Genomic DNA, 17,799 nt, shown 5'->3' with positions numbered 1-17,799 from the left:
TGCACGAAGATACACTTTAGAACGAAAAGAAAAATAAATGGTTTATCTTTCGATTAATGGCTTTCTTATAATGCTTGACATTTTCATGGAAATGAGAATTATAACAAGTTCCCACCAGGCTTGTATGCACAGTCCGGGTGTGCACGTTTACACTAAAATATGTAATAACATTTTTTTTTGTCTGGTCAAAGTTCAACAAATTTGAACTTTGACAAACAGCACAAGTAAAACCTCTTTACAGCTGTGGGAAAAAATTAAGAGACTATTCCATATCTTTTCTAGATTCTAGATTTCTAGATGTATTGTGTCCATTCCAGTCCAGTGTCTGTTGAATTTCAACAAATCAAACCTCAGGATTGACATAAAGTCATTCAACAGCAATGTGAAACACTGACAGCACGACAAGACGCATGATAAAAATGTAGGTTATCACATTTTTTAAAAACTTTTAATAAAAATACATAAATATTATTGTTGTATTGCTTAAAAGTGAATATGAACTTGTTTTCTTTGCAGTATTTGATGTCTGAAAAAATACAGAGCATCTTTTCACCTTCTTCTCCAGTTTTCATTTTCTGCAAATAAATGCAAATAGAAACAATATTTATTTGTAATTTGGGAGAAATATCGTTATAAAAATAACAATTACCTAGATTTAACCTATAAATAGTAAATTTAGAAAAACTGACATCTCTCAATTTTTCCCACAACTGTATATTTGTGCTTCTGCTCTGTGTTCACAGTCGTATGAATGGAAGTGAATGTGAGATGTTTAATGTTATCGTCCCTTTAAACCATCCCTTGTGGGATTCAACTCCATTCACAACTTCCTACAAAGCGTAACAGACTCAGTGTAGTCTTTTATTATTTTTCAGATGGTACACAGTTTGAATCAGTAAGCATTCATGTCACTACCTTTAGATATATGCTCAACCTGAAGCTGCAGCAGTCTCTGTCGTTGACACATTGAGATTCAGAGGAATACTTCATTCCTATTGCACATCAGTCCAAAGGGTGGCTTTCAAAAAAAAATCCTCAACGCATAAGTGAGAGGATATCTAAAGCAGTTCAAAGAAAAATCAAACTGTATCTATCCGGTTCAGATTCGTTTGCCGGCTGTTATTCAGCGGCGGTTATCGCTGAATACAAACAATCCGACTTGTCAGCCAACAAGAGTTTAAGACGTAAAAACTGAGTTTGTGTGATTTATTAACGCTGGGCGAACAATGCAGGTCACAGCTGCTGTAAACGATCTTTCGAGAAGCCCTAAACGTTGGGGAAAAGCATTTGATTTGTGTCTCATTTCCCCTCGAGTCTACATATTGCAGCCGCTCAACAAGCCAACCAAGCTAGAGATGCACTCAGTTTGTGATGTACGCGAGCAGCAGCAATTCAATCCTGTCAACGTGTATTTTTTTAATATCCCCATTAAGTAATTAGTTATAATCATTTATCTAACGTTCCACATTCTCTTACTTTAAAACAAGTCCTGTATATTCCCACTAGTTTAATACGGTTCTGATGAAGAAGGAGCTTCAAAAATGTTTTTTTTCCCTGACAGGACAGAACCCGGTCCTTCAGTGCTGCATGAAACAAAAGCTGTAGGTTTAATTTTGTAATTCAGGTTGGACCATTGCCAGTGCAGTTCCTCTTAATCTCCGCCATCTTCATCGTCTCCCTGCTCGCCATCCATCAGCAAGGCTGCGTATTTACTGGCTGAGCTAAATTTCTGTTGAAACAAGAACAGACAGTGAGATGTAAATGAAGCATGATCATATCAGGGGCCATTCACATTTCGCGTCTTTTGCGCGCGCATATTCGTTATTTTAAATGTAGACGTCAAACAGGGGGCGACGCGGTTGCGATGGGCATGCGCTGCGACCCTCCTGTTTTTCTAGACGCGCCGCATCGTGATGAAAATATTTCAACTTTTCCGAATGCCGCACGTGCACAAGAACCAACCAACCATTAAAGACAAGCTCAGTGAAGATGGAGACACAGATGATCACAGCATTAATAAATCTAGAAGCAGAGTTATTGCAAGGTATTTTCAGTGCATATAATCCATACTGTATATCTAGGCTTGTCGCGATAGCAACCTTTTGTTTGGCGATAAAAGGCATCAGAAATATGGTTTTCCTGTAGCTCAGTGGTTAGAGCATGGTGCCAAGGTCATGGGTTCGAATCCCAGGGATTGCACATACTTAGAAACAAATGTATAGAATAATGCAATGTAAGTCGCTTTGGATAAAAGCGTCTGCCAAATGCGTAAATGTAAATAATTGTGATAGTCGATATTATTTCCATTTTATGCCACTGATTAAGTAATGAAAATATAATAATGCAAGTACACCCCTTTAAAGAACAAAGGCCTTTTAATAGAATATTTGGACATTGAAATTGGAATGTAAATAATAAATGGAGTGTAAATATTTAAAATAAATAAAACGGACACTTCCGGTCCTTAATTTTGATTGGATGATTTACGTTACAAGCCGTTATGATGAAGTGAAGGGCAAGTAGAGCCCTTGATATGTGAACTCTGGAGAGGGCAGCACGATTGTATGTCATAATGTGGCCGTTTAAAATTGCTACACTTACCCAATGGAGCAACGAAAAACCATGTCTTTTTATCTGGAACGACTTTTTGAGTTCGTGTCCCATTCGTGAAGTGCCTTTCAAAGGAACAAAAACGCTGTTTGGAATTGGTCTAAGGTCTATTTATACATGTGACATGTCATATTTAACTTAACTGTCTGTAAGACCTCTCTCGAGCCACAACTGCGGCTTTTGTTTTCAATCACTTTACAGGTTAACGTTAGTTGTGTTGCTGTTTTCGTTACCTCCGTATTTAAGAAGTAGAGCGTCTTGTTCACGCACTCCTTTGTTTTCATATCGGAGTGTGAGGATTGCGGCTTTGACACCAGTCGATTACTATCCCAAACTGGCTTTATTCATCAGGAAAACGCAGTATAACTCCTCGAGTCTCTTCACCTGCTACTGTCCGGCCCGTGTGTGCGAATCTGCGCGCGCGTGTGATTGTGTGTGTGCGCGCGAGCCCCGCTTTTGACACAGGCCCAGGGCAGCGCCGACAGAGACAGCGCGATCGGATAAAATGTTAATGTCATTCATTTATGTAAACAAAAGCATATATAAAACTATCACCAAAAACTACCGACGTCAACTTTATATATCGTGCGATAAGTTGATAAATTGACCATCGCGACAGGCCTACATATGTGACCCTGGACAACAAAACCAGTCTTATGGGTCAATTTTTCGAAATTTAGATTTTTACGTAATCTGAAAGCTGAATAAATAAACTTTCTATAGATATATGAGTTGTTAAAATAGGACAATATCTGGCTGAGATACAACCGCTTAAAACTCAGGAATCTGCGAGCGCAAAAAAATCAAAATATTGAGAAAATTGCCTTTGAAGTTGTTAATCAGGGGCACTGTGGCAGACCATCCACTCACAAAAATAAAGTTTTTATATATTTAAGGTAGGAAATTTACAAAATATCTTCATGGAACATGATCTTTACTTAATATCCTAATGATTTTTGGCATAAAAGAAAGATCGATAATTTTGACCCACACAATGTATTTTTGGCTTTTACTAAAAATGTTCCCGTGCTACTTAAAAGACTGGTTTTGTGATCCAGGGTCACATATATCCTTTGTTTATACGCCCTCGTCTCAACGGCTAGCGTGGCACATGGTTGCTTAGCCTCGACAGACGCCAGGAGAGATCAAACTTATAGGCGCTTTGGGAAAAAAGGAGAAAGCAGTGCGGCTCGCGTTTTCCGCGTGGTTTTAGACACGAAATGTAAATCACCCCTTATAAATTCATACTGTGTGTGCTTCACATAGTTTCAAGTGAACAGACTAATAATTAGATAGAATCAGGTGGTGATATTCATCAAAATTGGTGGTTTGACTGCTAACAGGCATTAAGTTTGAGGAATAAATTGTTTACATTTGACTAACATTAGTTAATGCATTAGCTAACAGAAAACTAACATGGCAATTGCATGCAAAAGTCAAGCTTAAGATAAAATGTTTTTTTTTTTTTACCAGATTTACACCATACTAGGTCAGATGTCAATGTTTGGTGGTTTAAATACCCATGTTAAGTCTCAATGTTTTTAAAACATGATTGTCCGTAAAGGCTGGAATACACTACAAGACCTTTGCTCAGATTCTGCCCAGATTTTCAGTCTGGACTTGTTGCAGAAAGTCTGCGCTAGTCTGCAGAATTTATCGCGTAGTGTATGATGCCATTTTTTTCTCTGCAAAATTTCAGTAAGTCTGCAAGTGTGTGATGTCTAGTTTTTTCGTGTTGTGTAAAGTCGTGTAGTGTATTCCAGCCTTAAGTGAATTGTCACATCCATAACAGTCCATATTTCTCATAAATGGGCACATTCAAAATTTTATAATAGTAACTGTTTTTATTCTATAAAGAGGCATCCCTTCTCTATTTGTTTGGTATTATTGCTTCTGGTTTGTACATTTGAATTCACAGAAAACCTCCAAAGTATGTTGTCTCTGAAAAACATGCATCCTTTTTTGTCACATCCATAACGCATTAATTTTTCTCTATTTTAAAATAGAAAACTAGACTGATATTTTTCAGATGTCTGGACTCTGGGTTTCGAAAAATATAAACAGATTATATTGGTAATAAATACATTCTTTTCACTCTACACTCAAGTTTTGACTAAAAATGTCACATCTATAACGCTGGATTTAAAATATTTTTTACAGCATTTCTTGGTTTTTGTTAGTTACAGTAATACAAATACAATTGTTTCTTGATGTTGGTTCATTGTTTATTACACATATTTACAGATACAACTTCTGATTTAAGTAAAGTATTAGCAAATTTAAGAAATTTACATTAAGAACGGGGAATTGCTTCAGAAGCACTGTTCGCCGTTAGTTTATGTTAACTAATGTAAGTCACACCAGGAACGAGAACCATAACCATAAAGAAGTTTTAAAAGTCAATTTAAGAAAATAGCAGAGTCCACAACACAACTATAACAATATTGTTGAAAGACTTCTGTGGCAATTCTTTCCAGCTGATCAATTCTTTCCAAGGATTGAGAATTCAAATGATTTTGACCTATAATGAGTCAAAGATCTTTATAAAAATAAAGAGGTCACATCTTTAAGTTCCAGCTCTGTTGATTCCAGGTTAAATTCTTAAAGATGTAGTTCACTGAATAACTTGCTTTGAAAGACATGTTTGGTCAGCTATGAAGCCTGAAAAAAGCCTCTTAAAACTAACACCTGTTTTTAAAGTCTGGTCCATCTGCCTATTAAACTGCTTTATCTGAGCTTCCATGACACCCACATCCTAACAAATTTTGTGTTTGTTTGAAAAAGACTGTTGTCATGAAAAGCCAGATGGACCAGGATGTGAAAACAGACCAGAAGAACGAAACCACAAAACATGATCTACAAGTATCAAAACTTTCAAGAGAGAAAGTACAAGAAAAGTCTGCATCTTTAGGCCTAAAAACCCAACAAAAGCCATTCAAATGATGGAGAATGTATCCAATCTGAGCTCAAAGGGATAGTTCGCCCAAAAACGAAAAATGTATGCACCCTCACGTCATACCAAACCTGAATGACTTTCTTTCTCCTGCAGAACACAAAAGAAGATATTATGAAGAATGTTGGTAAACAAACAACAGCGGCCCCCTTTGATTTCCATTGTATTAACACAAAACCACTGACACATTTCTCAAAATATCTTCTTTTGTATTCCACACAAGAAAGAGTCACATACAGGATTTAAATCACATGAGGGTAAATAAATGATGACAACATTTCTATTTTTGGGTGAACTATCCATACGGATCAGGCAACATTTCAGTATTCGCAATTTACAAGCCAAAACATCCTCAGCTTGATACTAGGATTCTAATTCATCTGAATTATGTGTCTAGACTCAAGTAAATATTTACATCAAGCTGCGTTTGTTTCAAGCGAGGACTACAATTACAGTCTGTGACCTTGACATTAAAATCTCCACTTCTGTCTAAATTAAGGCGTCCCTTACAGAAATCTTTGATTAAAGAATGTCTGAAAGAAAGCAGTGGGGGATTGTGGGTGTTAGCTCTGTCACTCACATGATTCGGAGGCTCCTCACATTTCTTTGGCTCTGGTGCTGATTTGAGATCTTGTTCTCTTTTCACATCCCTTCTGCAAACACACAACAGAATCTCAAATGCACATGTACTTATTACAAAGACTCTGGAGCTACTGAGAACTCCATTGGTTGGGAAAAACACTTCCATTTAAAATATTACAATGTTACAGGATTTTTAGAATTACAGTAAACAAATCATATAGCATTTTTTTCTAGCTGTCACTTCAAGAGTTCTCTTTTTGCCCACTAGCCTTTACATTCTCATTTGTTTATCCATAAAAACACAGCGAAACAAGTTGACCTGTCAGTTTCCTTCCGTCGGTCTCGGCTGGCCGCGTCTCCACGTCCCCTGCCTGCTCCAGAGCCCGAGGCCCCACCACGACCCCGAGAGGGACCCCGATCTCGGCGAACCCCATCTGATTTGTTTTCATCTGTAAGGAGAGCTGGTGTTTATCAGTGTGGAGGACAACTCTATGAATCACACTGTCATCTGATGTCCGTTACTTTAAGCACCAAAACACTCAAATTTTTAAGACGCGTGTTAGTAGGAGAGGCAACTAGAAATTTCTCTTCCCCTGCTCAAAGTTAAGGTGACCACAAAGATTCAGACATACCAAGACAAAAATCCATAGTGATGTTATAAAAGATCTAGTGACTTCCATTAGTGTGTCATGACTTGTATTGACTTCCTCTTCCACGCCGGCATCACTTTCATGTCTCAAAAGATTTGCATCTTTATAAATCTTACCTTTGCTCTTCTGATGAACATCAGCTGAGCTTGTCGAGCTGAAAAACAAAGCAAAAATCTTTTTACAGTCCTGTTTAGACTCCTTTAAAGAAACTAAAGTCAGATTTTAAGTCTATAGTGGTACAAAAAGTTTTTAATGCATTCACGCTGTCTAAACATGTGGTATTTTCTGATCTACCTGAGCTTTTAATAGGATCTCAGATAGGGTTGAGAATCAAAAATCAATTCCAATTTTGGGATCTGAATGGAACGGTTAGGAATCGGATACTTGATATAAAATTAAAAATTCTATTCCTGTGCGTACATTTTCTTAAATGTGCATGTGTTAACTTGTGATCTGCTGATATTTTAATAAAAAATAATCATATTTAACATACAGTGCTCATAAACTGTTTATAATTTTTGCAAACCGGACAATAAGCAGGCTACATTACCATACAAGTTGATAGCTTTTTACAACTTTGGAATCGAAACTGGGAATTGATAAGAATCGGAATCCATAAGCAGAATCGGAATTGATAAAAGTCAAACCATAATCTCAGGCCACTGTCTCTTTTATGGGTCCCAGTTCACCTGCATTGCATTGTGGGTAAAACATACTCACCTTTTGGGTGAGACGATAGGTTTAGTGTCACTCTCACTGGATCCCGTGCTCATGGCGCTTCTCTTCGCCCAAACGTTTTCTTTTGGCGGAGGAGCTAGAACGACTTGAAATGGCAGGCCTTCCTGCTTAGAGGTGGTTTGGTTTCCATGGGAGGTTGCTTCCTCATCACGGCTACTGAAAACCTCGTTTTCCACAGAGCGCTCACTTTCCCGACGTCTAGGCCCTGTCAGAGAGAAGCAAAGGATATCATAGCCCATGTGATAAGAACAATGAAATTGTAGATACATCTATTTTTATTTATCCTTTTGAAAAACAAAGTCAGGGCAAAGTTATATTTCAGGCAAAAGCCGATCACTTACTCACCCCTGCTTGATGTGCTTCCTTGTTGTGATGACTCACTTCCTGTTCGTGAGCGCTCGGCTCCCTGGTCCTCACTTCGCCAGCTCGGATGCCTGAGTAAACAGCGTTCATTAGAAAAAGAGAACATGATAACTCTGTCCCTTGAATGCTTTTGCTTGTTGTTAATTTCATACAGTATGTGTGTCTGTGTGTTGTACCTCTCCCTGGGCTTGCGTTCAGGTGCCCTGCTCTTCTCCTCCTCCAGCTGTCTCTGCAGTCTCTCCTGTTCTTTCTTTAACCTCTCCTCCACCTCTCTTTCTTTAGCTGCCGTGTCCACCGGTTTGGCTCCCCCGAAGATAGAGGCGGCTCGCCCTGACGGCGCTGGCGGACCGCTGCTCTGGTCTTCCTCTTTGGGAACGCTGCGGGGCTTCAGGTTCAGCTTGGGCCTCTGCAGGGAACCTAAACACAGGAGCAGCCTGTTTACACGACCTTATATGAGTGACTCAGAGCCAAAGGTCAAATGCATGAGCTCACCTCTGTCCTCGCGCCTCTCATCCCGCCTCTCGTATCTGTCTTCGCGGTCGCCGTATCGATCTCCGTAGCGGTCGCCGCTGCCACGGTTATCGTCCCGGCGGTCGTCGCCATAGTCACGGCGGAAACCGCTTCCGAATGGCCGGCGACCCCCACTGCGAGAATCGTAGCCTGAAGTAATGAGAGAGAAGCCTCTGGTTAGAATAATGTTTATCGATGGCAAAGACATGGAGAAACTATCGTAATTTAAAAAAACGGTGAAAAAAGGCTTTTACAGGATTGTCAGTAGATTTTGCAAGGCGAAAAACATACAAATTGATCAGTTATAAACTGACAATGTGTCAAAATAGACAAAAAGTGTAAGATTAATATTAATATGGTTAAAACAGAATTCTGTGTTATTTTTGCTTGATTGTAGTTTTATTAATATTATGAATTACTTTTTCTTTTTACGTTTGTAGTTTATTCATTTTAGTAAAAAAATTTGCATTTTTAGGTATTTCTTTCTTTTTTTTACTTTCATTTTTATTCTATATTAATATATATATTTATTGTTGTATTGCTATACAAGTTTCATTTATTTTCTTTCTCTTGTTTTTATTTATTTATTAACAAAAAATGTATTTAAAAGAATTGTTTTAATAGTTTTATTTAACAATAATAACCTTTGTTTGTTAGTGGAGAAGTGTAAGTTAAAAGAACATTATATACCTCTGTCGTAGTCCCTGCGGTCTCTTTCGTCATAACGTTCCCGGTATCTCTCTCTCCCTCCATCATAGCGATCGCTTCCACCGTCCCACCGCTGGCCATCCCGGTACCGATCTGAATCATAACGATCGCGATCTCTGGATCCTAAAGAGCACACAGCGATTTAAAGGTACATTCATCCATTTAGGTAAGAAGTATGTAAGGTATTTAGATATATAAATTTCTTCACTCGTTTTCTTCAAATCTAAAACCTGATAAACTGAAATAAAATCTACTCCTGCTCCAACAAACACTCACGCTCTCCAAAGGCGTCATCTCTGCGTGGTCCGTCGTCTACGTCAGTTTTAGGCCTCGCTCGCCAGTCAGAATCCGTCTTATCTGGGCCCATGTCGCGGTCACTGCGGTTACGTTCTCTCCCTGACATGGAGCGCTCATCTCTCTCTGAGAAGAACACCAAAACAGATTTTCTGCTTAAGTAAAATGTCTCTCACAAATAAAACACATTGGTTGACAATTGCATAATACTGTATAACACCAGCACTATGCAGTGTCCATGCACACCTTTATCACCGGACTGGTCAGCAATGTCTACACGGATCCTACGATTCCCAAGGTTCTAAAGAGAGTAAGAAGAATTGTTATTATGATAACATAGCTGAGAATTGCACAACTGTGAGCCTGCATCTGGACTGTCCACAAGCGCAGCGGAAGACATACGCCACCATGTGGTCAAAAGAACCTTAACCAAACATCAACACTCAGTTTTATAATTCAAAATTACATTCACAGAGCAAATCGGATATTGAGGAACTCAGAAAAAAAGTATGTTTTAATAAGATGGTTGACAATTGGTTCTCACCTCTTCATTGAGGCTAAGTGCACGCAGCAGAGAGTCCACATCATCAAACTCCGCATAGCCGAAGCCTTTCAACCGTTCTGGGTTACTGGGCTCCCTTGGGAGGCGAACCGCACTCATCTGGATGAACGAAACTTGTTTTAGAGCATATTTCTGCAAACTGATGAAAAGCCCTGCACAATTTCCAACTAGGTGCACAGGCCAAAAAAATGCAGATGTCACTTTGCAGACCCTATTTTGACAAGAAACAAACCTAAAACTTTCAATGAAATAGGAATAATGCAGGAGGGAGAACTCACATTCAGCCCACGAAAGAAGTCTTTGATGGAGTCCTCCGTGACGTCATAGGGGAGGTTGCCCAGGAAGGCGGTGTAGGGCGGGCTGCGGGGCAGCCGGGAGCGATCGATGTTGGGCTCGCGGGCAGCACGTGGAGCCGTCGGCAAAATGGACCGATCGATGGGCGGTGCACGATACACGTCGTCTTCTGTGTGCCAAGACGTAGTAACTGTAAAAGTAAATGAAACTACATTACATCATTTTATTTGTTAATTTTCAGTATCAGTTGCGACCACATAACTAATACTCTTACTGAATATACTGACTTATCTAAAGATTTTAAGTTTAGACAGTAATACAGTCAGCAATAAAGAAGATAATCAACTAAGGTTGAGTTTATACAAAAATGAAAAGTATTAAAATCGTGGTTTTCATAGTTTAATGTATGACTATAGACTAAACACGTAAAACACTTGCATATGACATCACTGCTGTCAGAAATTGTGTTTTTATAGTTGACAGTATAAAACCTGTACTTTGAAACTTGCACTTGCCATAACGCATAAAAGTTTTTCATTTTTAGCCTTAAAGTCCCTGTGAACCGGAAGTTGCGATCGTTTTTACTTCCGTATTTTGATGCATTTCCGTGTGAAATGGAATTTGTAATGAGAAAAATAGTGGGCATGTCTTTTGTCTTTGTCTGCGATTTGATGGATGTATAAAAACGAAAACGGAAATAGGACTGGCAGCAGACTAACAGTTGAAGGGGAGGAGTTAACGGATTCTCCGCCCAACCGTCTAACATGCATCATTTGTGTTGGATAGTCATTACAGGGAAGTGCATTTTCAGATTTTAACTAAAGATTATGAGGGCACACGGATTTTAAAAAGAGATTGACCCACATTGATAAACTATTTACAATAAACGATGCAATATTTCATGAAAAAATAGGCATTGTCATTTTTTGTTTCACTGGGACTTTAACTGTAAACACCAACTAAAAACAGCAAGCATTTTTTCCTGTTGTTAAACTAATATTTAGGATACTATAGGTAGTTGACAAATATATCGTATGTGTCCTATGGTGTGACAGGAAATATTTAAAGGGGTCATATGGCGCGAATACGTGTCTTTGGTGTGTTATAAGTTTCCCATGCATGTATTAGACACGTAAAATTGCAAAAATGAAAGTGTGGGAACAAAAGATGCATTTTATCTAAAAGCGAATGCTCACCCAGACCTGCCTGAAACGCCTCGTGTAACCACACCCCCACAAATCTACGTCAGTTCATGGTATGATTGGACTAAGACCGCCCAAATGTATACGCAAGTAAGGTGGGCGTACCTGTCAGTGCAATTGCTTTGGAACCTGATGTTCCAAATATGGTAAGAGGCGTTACATTTCCATCACACGCTTGCAGTATTCGACCAATCACTACACACTAGTTAACTGGCCAATCATAGCACACCTCGCTTTTCAGAGCAATGAGCTTTGTAAAAAATCTGCGCGTTTCAGAGAGGCGGGGCAAAGTGGAGATACAAACATGCACGGTATGTGGAAAATACATCGTTTTTATAACCTTAAATCGTGTATACACATTACATTACATCTAAAACAAACAATAATATTCGTTTTAGCCGTGTCATATGACTCCTTTAAAAAACAAACTAGTTCAATAATTGTAAGTTATTTATTAATTTATATTAATAATAAAAAAACTGCATAAGAGAGATTAATCTTCATTGTTAGTTTATTTTTGCTGTCAACACCATAGGACACATGTTCAACTTATCCATATTTTAGGCTGCACTGTAATGCCAGCTCAAATGCTCAAATTTACTTTTTATTATTATTACTAATTAATTGGTAGATTTTTATAGCGACCATCTTAAAAAATCAATTTTAATTCGGACACACTGCTAAGGTGACAAATGGCTTATTTTAAAACCAACGCGTAAAGGCTTCAAGGGGTAAATTCAACAGTCACACAACTTCTATGCACGGTATCACCTGGGGCTTTGTTCTTAAGATAAATTATAGGAAGCTGCGGCTCAAGAAGTTCTCAAATATTTTCTTAAGAACATCATCTTTTTTTTCATAAAAATGAAATGACGTATGCTTTGTAAATCATTCTTGAGAAAAACAAAATGTAAGAACTGCCTTAAGAAGTTTTTTCGGGAACACAAAACCTTCCTAACTTTTTTTCTTAAATTACAGTTTGGTAATTAAAAAAATATGGCAGTTAAGAAGAATTTTCTTAAGAATGTTTTGTGAATTCTTATTAACTCACACCCACAGACCAGTTTAACCAGGTGCTGTCTACACTAAAACAGCACCGCCCCTGTATTTGAATCATGTAACTTTAATCTTCTCGGCAAAAACATTTGCCTTTTTATGTAAACTAGGCATATTATCGGTAACGGCACTATTAACATGACACAATTAACAACTATTGACCTGCATAAATCCCTCAGTGAATTAGAACAATGCAGACAGACAAATAACGCAAGAAATGAAATGTGGTTGATGATGTGGTTTAATCGAGTCTGAATCTCACCGTCTCCCTCCAAGTCATCAGTCTCATCCGCCCAGCTAGTGGGCTTTGTAGGCGCATAGGTCGGTGGAGCATTTCCCCCACTGTCCTCAGCTAAAAAGTCAGTCAGGGTAAGAGTCTTACCCTTCTTCTTAGTCTTATTTTTACCTGTAAAATGTTTTAAAATAGTTTAAAACCAAACACAAATGTCCCTGCAAAAAAAGTAACACAATAATACAAATAGCAATTTAAACAAAACAAAAAAATATATGAATAAATTTACTTCCGTTCCATGAATATGAGGTAAAACATTATGGATTATGAACATAATTCTGGTGTTGTAAACTATATATTCATTAAATATGTTTGTGATCCAGTTGATATCACAATGATGTAATGATATAAAAGTTTCTGCTTGATAAACAGAAATGGTCTATAGAAATGCAGTCATGATACAGAACTTTACATTTAGATGAAATCCAGAAAAACGTGTTACTTGTAAAGATAAACTAAATCTGCTTGGACGACAAGAACAAGCTGGTTATTTACATGCAAAATTCACTCTCTTATGGAAAGTGTCACGGTTAACACGTGGAGAAGCATTGTTGTGAGTTACTATTTGCTTCTGGGCTCTGTTGTGACAAACTGCACTGTCAGGACATTCCAAAGCTGTGGAACTTAATCTGTGTTTACTGTGAAGTGACGACAACCCACCGCACAACCAAAACAAAGACTCAACGCTCTAACAACACTATCCCTCAGCCCAATGTATGCACACTGCACAATAATTCAGGCAAGATGGGTTTAGACTGAAAATGCAAGAAGCTCTTCTCTGCTTAAGTTACCTTTCCAGGTCTATAACATACTGCTATAATTCATGACACCGGGGACAGTTAAGATGATAAATACAGAAAGTGTTTGTCCCGGGACAGTGAAGATTATAAACACAGAAAGTGCTTGTCCCAGGAAAGTGAAGATGATAAACAAAGAGTGTTTGTTCCGGGACAGTAAAGATGATAAATACACACAGCACTTGTCCCAGGACAGTGAAGAATATAAACACTGAGAGTGTTTGTCCCGGGACAGTGAAGATTATAAACACAGAAAGTGTTTGTCCCAGGAAAGTGAAGATGATAAACAAAGAGTGTTTGTTCCGGGACGTAAAGATGATAAATACACACAGCACTTGTCCCAGGACAGTGAAGAATATAAACACTGAGAGTGTTTGTCCCGGGACAGTGAAGATTATAAACACAGAAAGTGTTTGTCCCAGAACAGTAAAGATAATAAACAAATAGAGTGCTTGTCCCGGGACATTGAGGATGATAAATACAGAAAGTGTTTGTCCCAGGAAAGTGAAGATGATAAACAAAGAGTGTTTGTCCCAGGACAGTAAAGATGATAAATACAGACAGCGCTTGTCCCAGGACAGTGAAAAATATAAACACTGAGAGTGTTTGTCCCAGGAGGCCAGGACAGTCAAGATTATAATCACAGAAAGTGTTTGTCCCAGGACAATAAAGATGATAAACACAGTGTTTGTCATGGGACATTGAAGATGATAAATACAGAGAGTGCTTGTCCCTGGACATGAAAGATGATAAACACTGAGAGTGTTTGTTCCGGGATGGGGACAGTAAAGATTATAATCAGAAAGTGTTTGTCCCAGGACAGTAAAGATGATAAATACAGAGTGTTTGTCCCGGGACAGTGAAAATGATAAATACAGAGTGTTTGTCCCGGGTAGACATGTGCCCGGTTAACCGCGGTTACCACCAAATCCTGCTGAAACCGAGCTGGCTGCGATAATGCAAGGTATCGTTTATTTTATTGATGCGTAGTTTGTCCGTGAAGCACGTCTCTGGGATCAGTAGAAATGCTGCTCGATCTAAAAGCAGTGTGAGTTTGAGTCGCTTATAACGTGCATTTGAAAAAGCAACACCCGTCAAACATGATCATTATAAATATACTTTATTATCATGAAAATACCTGAGGAGGCTTGAGGATCAGTGATAAAAACATGTCCTTAGGCATTTCCTACTACTAGTGTTAAGGTCTTCTTCTGCAGCGCGTATTTGGAGTTTCTGCACGAGAGCGCCCTCTGGCTTTCGGATGCAGCAGCATTTTACCGTACTTCACTCACAAGTTGTGCATAAATCACGTGATAGATATTTTCGGTTAACCGGGCATGTCTAGTCCCGGGACAGTGAAAATGATACATGCAGAGAATGTTTGTCCCGGGACAGTCAAGATGATAAATACAGAGAATGTTTGTCCTGGAACAGTCAAGATGATAAATAAATACATAGAGTGTTTGTCCCGGGACAGTGAAAATGATAAAAGCAGAGAATGTTTGTCCCGGGACAGTCAAGATGATAAAAACAGAGTGCTTGTCCCGGGACAGTGAAAATGATAAAAGCAGAGAATGTTTGTCCCGGGACAGTCAAGATGATAAATACAGAGTGTTTGTCCCGGGACAGTCAAGATGATAAATACAGTGTTTGTCCCGGGACAGTGAAAATGATAAAAGCAGAGAATGTTTGTCCCGGGACAGTGAAGATGATAAATACAGAGAGTGTTTGTCCCGGGACAGTCAAGATGATAAATACAGAGTGTTTGTCCCGGGACAGTCAAGATGATAAATACAGAGTGTTTGTCCCGGGACAGTCAAGATGATAAATACAGAGTGTTTGTCCCGGGACAGTGAAAATGATAAAAGCAGAGAATGTTTGTCCCGGGACAGTGAAGATGATAAACACAGAGAGTGCTTGTACCGGGACAGTGAAGATTATAAACACTGAGAGTTTTTGTCCCGGGACAGTCAAGATGATAAATAAATACAGAGAGTTTGTCGCCAGATAGTGAAGATGATAAACACAGAGAGCGCAGTGAATATGCTTTGCACGAGATCAAAAGTGAAAGCTTGACAGGTAAAAATGTTCAAACATACTGTCATTTATATATTAAGACAAACGCGGGAAAGTCTGAAGTTACAGCAGCCCCTCCCTCGACTCTGCGCCTGCGTTTATTCAACTATTTACGATCACATACATTTGGGTAAGAAGATCGTTTATTTCGTCAGAGCTTGGCAGGCTTAAATGGCACACACTGCAAATCAATGAATTACTGACAACTAAAAACACAACAGCGCTACAATGCAATGAAAACAAGCACTTAAGACACGGGCTGGGCTGCACGCGCTTCAATTTCTGAGAAACAATTTAACGTTAGTGCTATCTGCTGAAATGATATTTACACGGTGACTCTGAATAGAAAGTAAATAAACTGCATTATTATGCTCTCATGCGTTCACACAGCTGCTGGTGCCAGCTCCTGCGCAGCGTCCCTTGACAACTCAAGCTTTTTAAATCACGCCACGCAGCCACGTCGCTTAATTCACATCCCGACCACACTTCATCTGCCAGTCAAGTACATGTTTCCAGCACAAATGACACATGGCACCCGCAATTTCCCAGCCGGCCCAGCCACAAATCTATAAAGTCCTCACCTGACGCCGCCATGCTGGAGAACGAGTGCGTGTCATTTCCCCGGATGGGGGCGTGGTCTGCTGCGTGACGCCATCGCGCATCCAGAGCCGCGCTCGAATCAGTTTGGGCGTCAAGAATGTAAATTCATACACACTAAATGGTCCTAAGATATTATTTAGTTTTTAAAGTCACACAAGCTGAAACTTAATTTTAACACTGCAGAGTAACAGCTGGTGTGCAGTAAGCAGTTTACCACGTTTAAAGCATGCTCCCCAACCCGTGTCTCAATATGTTTTCAATATATTCAATAAATGTTTTTGCTAATATCGAAAATATATATTGTGCTATTTGTCTTTAAGATAAATGCCAATAAGCTGGCTACTTTGTTACAGTATTTATTTATACGTATACTGTATCTTAAGAGTCAAAAAGCATATTTCCTTAGGATTACTCATTTTACAGGTTACATCATTACGCCAGTAGGGGACGACAAATGACTGCTTTGTGTTACGTTTTTTTAAGAATTGAACGATTCACTCTTTTAGATTTCCATTGATTTGTTCAAAACACTGATTCATTTAGGAAACAAACATTACTTCTGCAGTGCGTTGATCCTGCCTAAGCTTTGTTAGGAACAATTTTCGTTGACGAAGTAGAAACAAGTTACTGCAACATTGTGTTTAAAACGTAAGTCATTTAATATTAACGTTTTATATGGAACTGTTGTATAAAAGTGACATCACACGTGCAATCATGCTTTTGGGTCCTATTAAAACCCGCGTGTGGTTACCTGCTTCACAAGGCCGTTGATAATACTTTCTTTTCCTCCGATACTGCCTAAGTATATCACAATAAAGTACTTTAATATTAGTAGAAAGTATTACGTTTCTACGGAATTTACGAATAATGCATCAAATGAAATTGGTCTTTATTTTGAAACGGGTAGAGCTGTCACGATTATTAAATAATCGTCTCATCGCGATTGTTTGACCTCATCGAAATGGTTTCAGATCATCCCAATTATTGCACATCTCTATAGTGCTTCTGCATATTGCATATTTTATTGTATATATTGTAACTAAAGCATGGCAATACTTGTAAAATGTACCACCACAACACAATCACTTAAAAAAAACTAATACATATAACATAAAAATAATTTGTGGTACAATTTAATATTATTTCAGTGTGAAAACCAGTCTAGCAAAATCTCATTAACATAGAAGTAAACTTTTATTGTAGTCTTGCAAGTGAGAAAAAAACAGACTAGAAGCTTTTCTATGACTGATAGTATTTTAATGGTGGCTTCAATTCACACATGATCAATTTACTTCATTTACAAGTATTTGGCGGTTGTATTATTGACAGGTAAAAGCCTAAACCTTAAGTATGATGACCCAATTCTTTAAAGAACATAGTCTTTATATTCATAACAATATGGTCGTTTCAAAGCTGAATAAAAAATGTATGAGAATTAAAAGTCAAAGCTCTAAAACAGACAATTAATCGTCATAATCGCAATGATTTATCAGACAATTATTCGTCAGCCAA

The 17,799-nt window shown here is 38.5% G+C and overlaps 1 protein-coding gene across 3 annotated transcripts; it reads right to left on the bottom strand.

Annotated features, from left to right (window-relative positions):
• Positions 1-843: 843 nt before the first annotated feature.
• Positions 844-16,306, bottom strand: eif4ba (eukaryotic translation initiation factor 4Ba). 3 transcript variants are annotated; one of them, XM_057319747.1, is made up of 15 exons: positions 16,269-16,306; positions 12,785-12,928; positions 10,249-10,454; positions 9,953-10,069; positions 9,655-9,709; positions 9,391-9,534; positions 9,097-9,237; positions 8,389-8,556; positions 8,073-8,313; positions 7,879-7,967; positions 7,516-7,738; positions 6,912-6,949; positions 6,465-6,594; positions 6,144-6,216; positions 844-1,729 (listed from the first exon to the last, which is right to left on the bottom strand). In XM_057319747.1, the coding sequence occupies exons 1-15, from the start codon at positions 16,279-16,281 to the stop codon at positions 1,652-1,654; spliced, it is 1,860 nt and encodes a 619-aa protein (XP_057175730.1). In that variant the 5' UTR covers positions 16,282-16,306; the 3' UTR covers positions 844-1,651. The 3 variants fall into 3 exon arrangements, with proteins under 3 accessions (XP_057175730.1, XP_057175731.1, XP_057175732.1); XM_057319748.1 differs by having other exon boundaries at positions 6,144-6,213; XM_057319749.1 differs by lacking the exon at positions 844-1,729 and adding an exon at positions 4,823-5,131.
• Positions 16,307-17,799: the final 1,493 nt, after the last annotated feature.

This window comes from Triplophysa rosa, linkage group LG21 (genome assembly GCF_024868665.1).
Source record: "Triplophysa rosa linkage group LG21, Trosa_1v2, whole genome shotgun sequence".
NCBI classification, from domain to species: Eukaryota; Metazoa; Chordata; class Actinopteri; order Cypriniformes; family Nemacheilidae; genus Triplophysa; species Triplophysa rosa.
The sequence above is the reverse complement of the archived record's forward strand: the minus strand, read 5'-3'. Positions and strand labels throughout refer to the sequence as shown.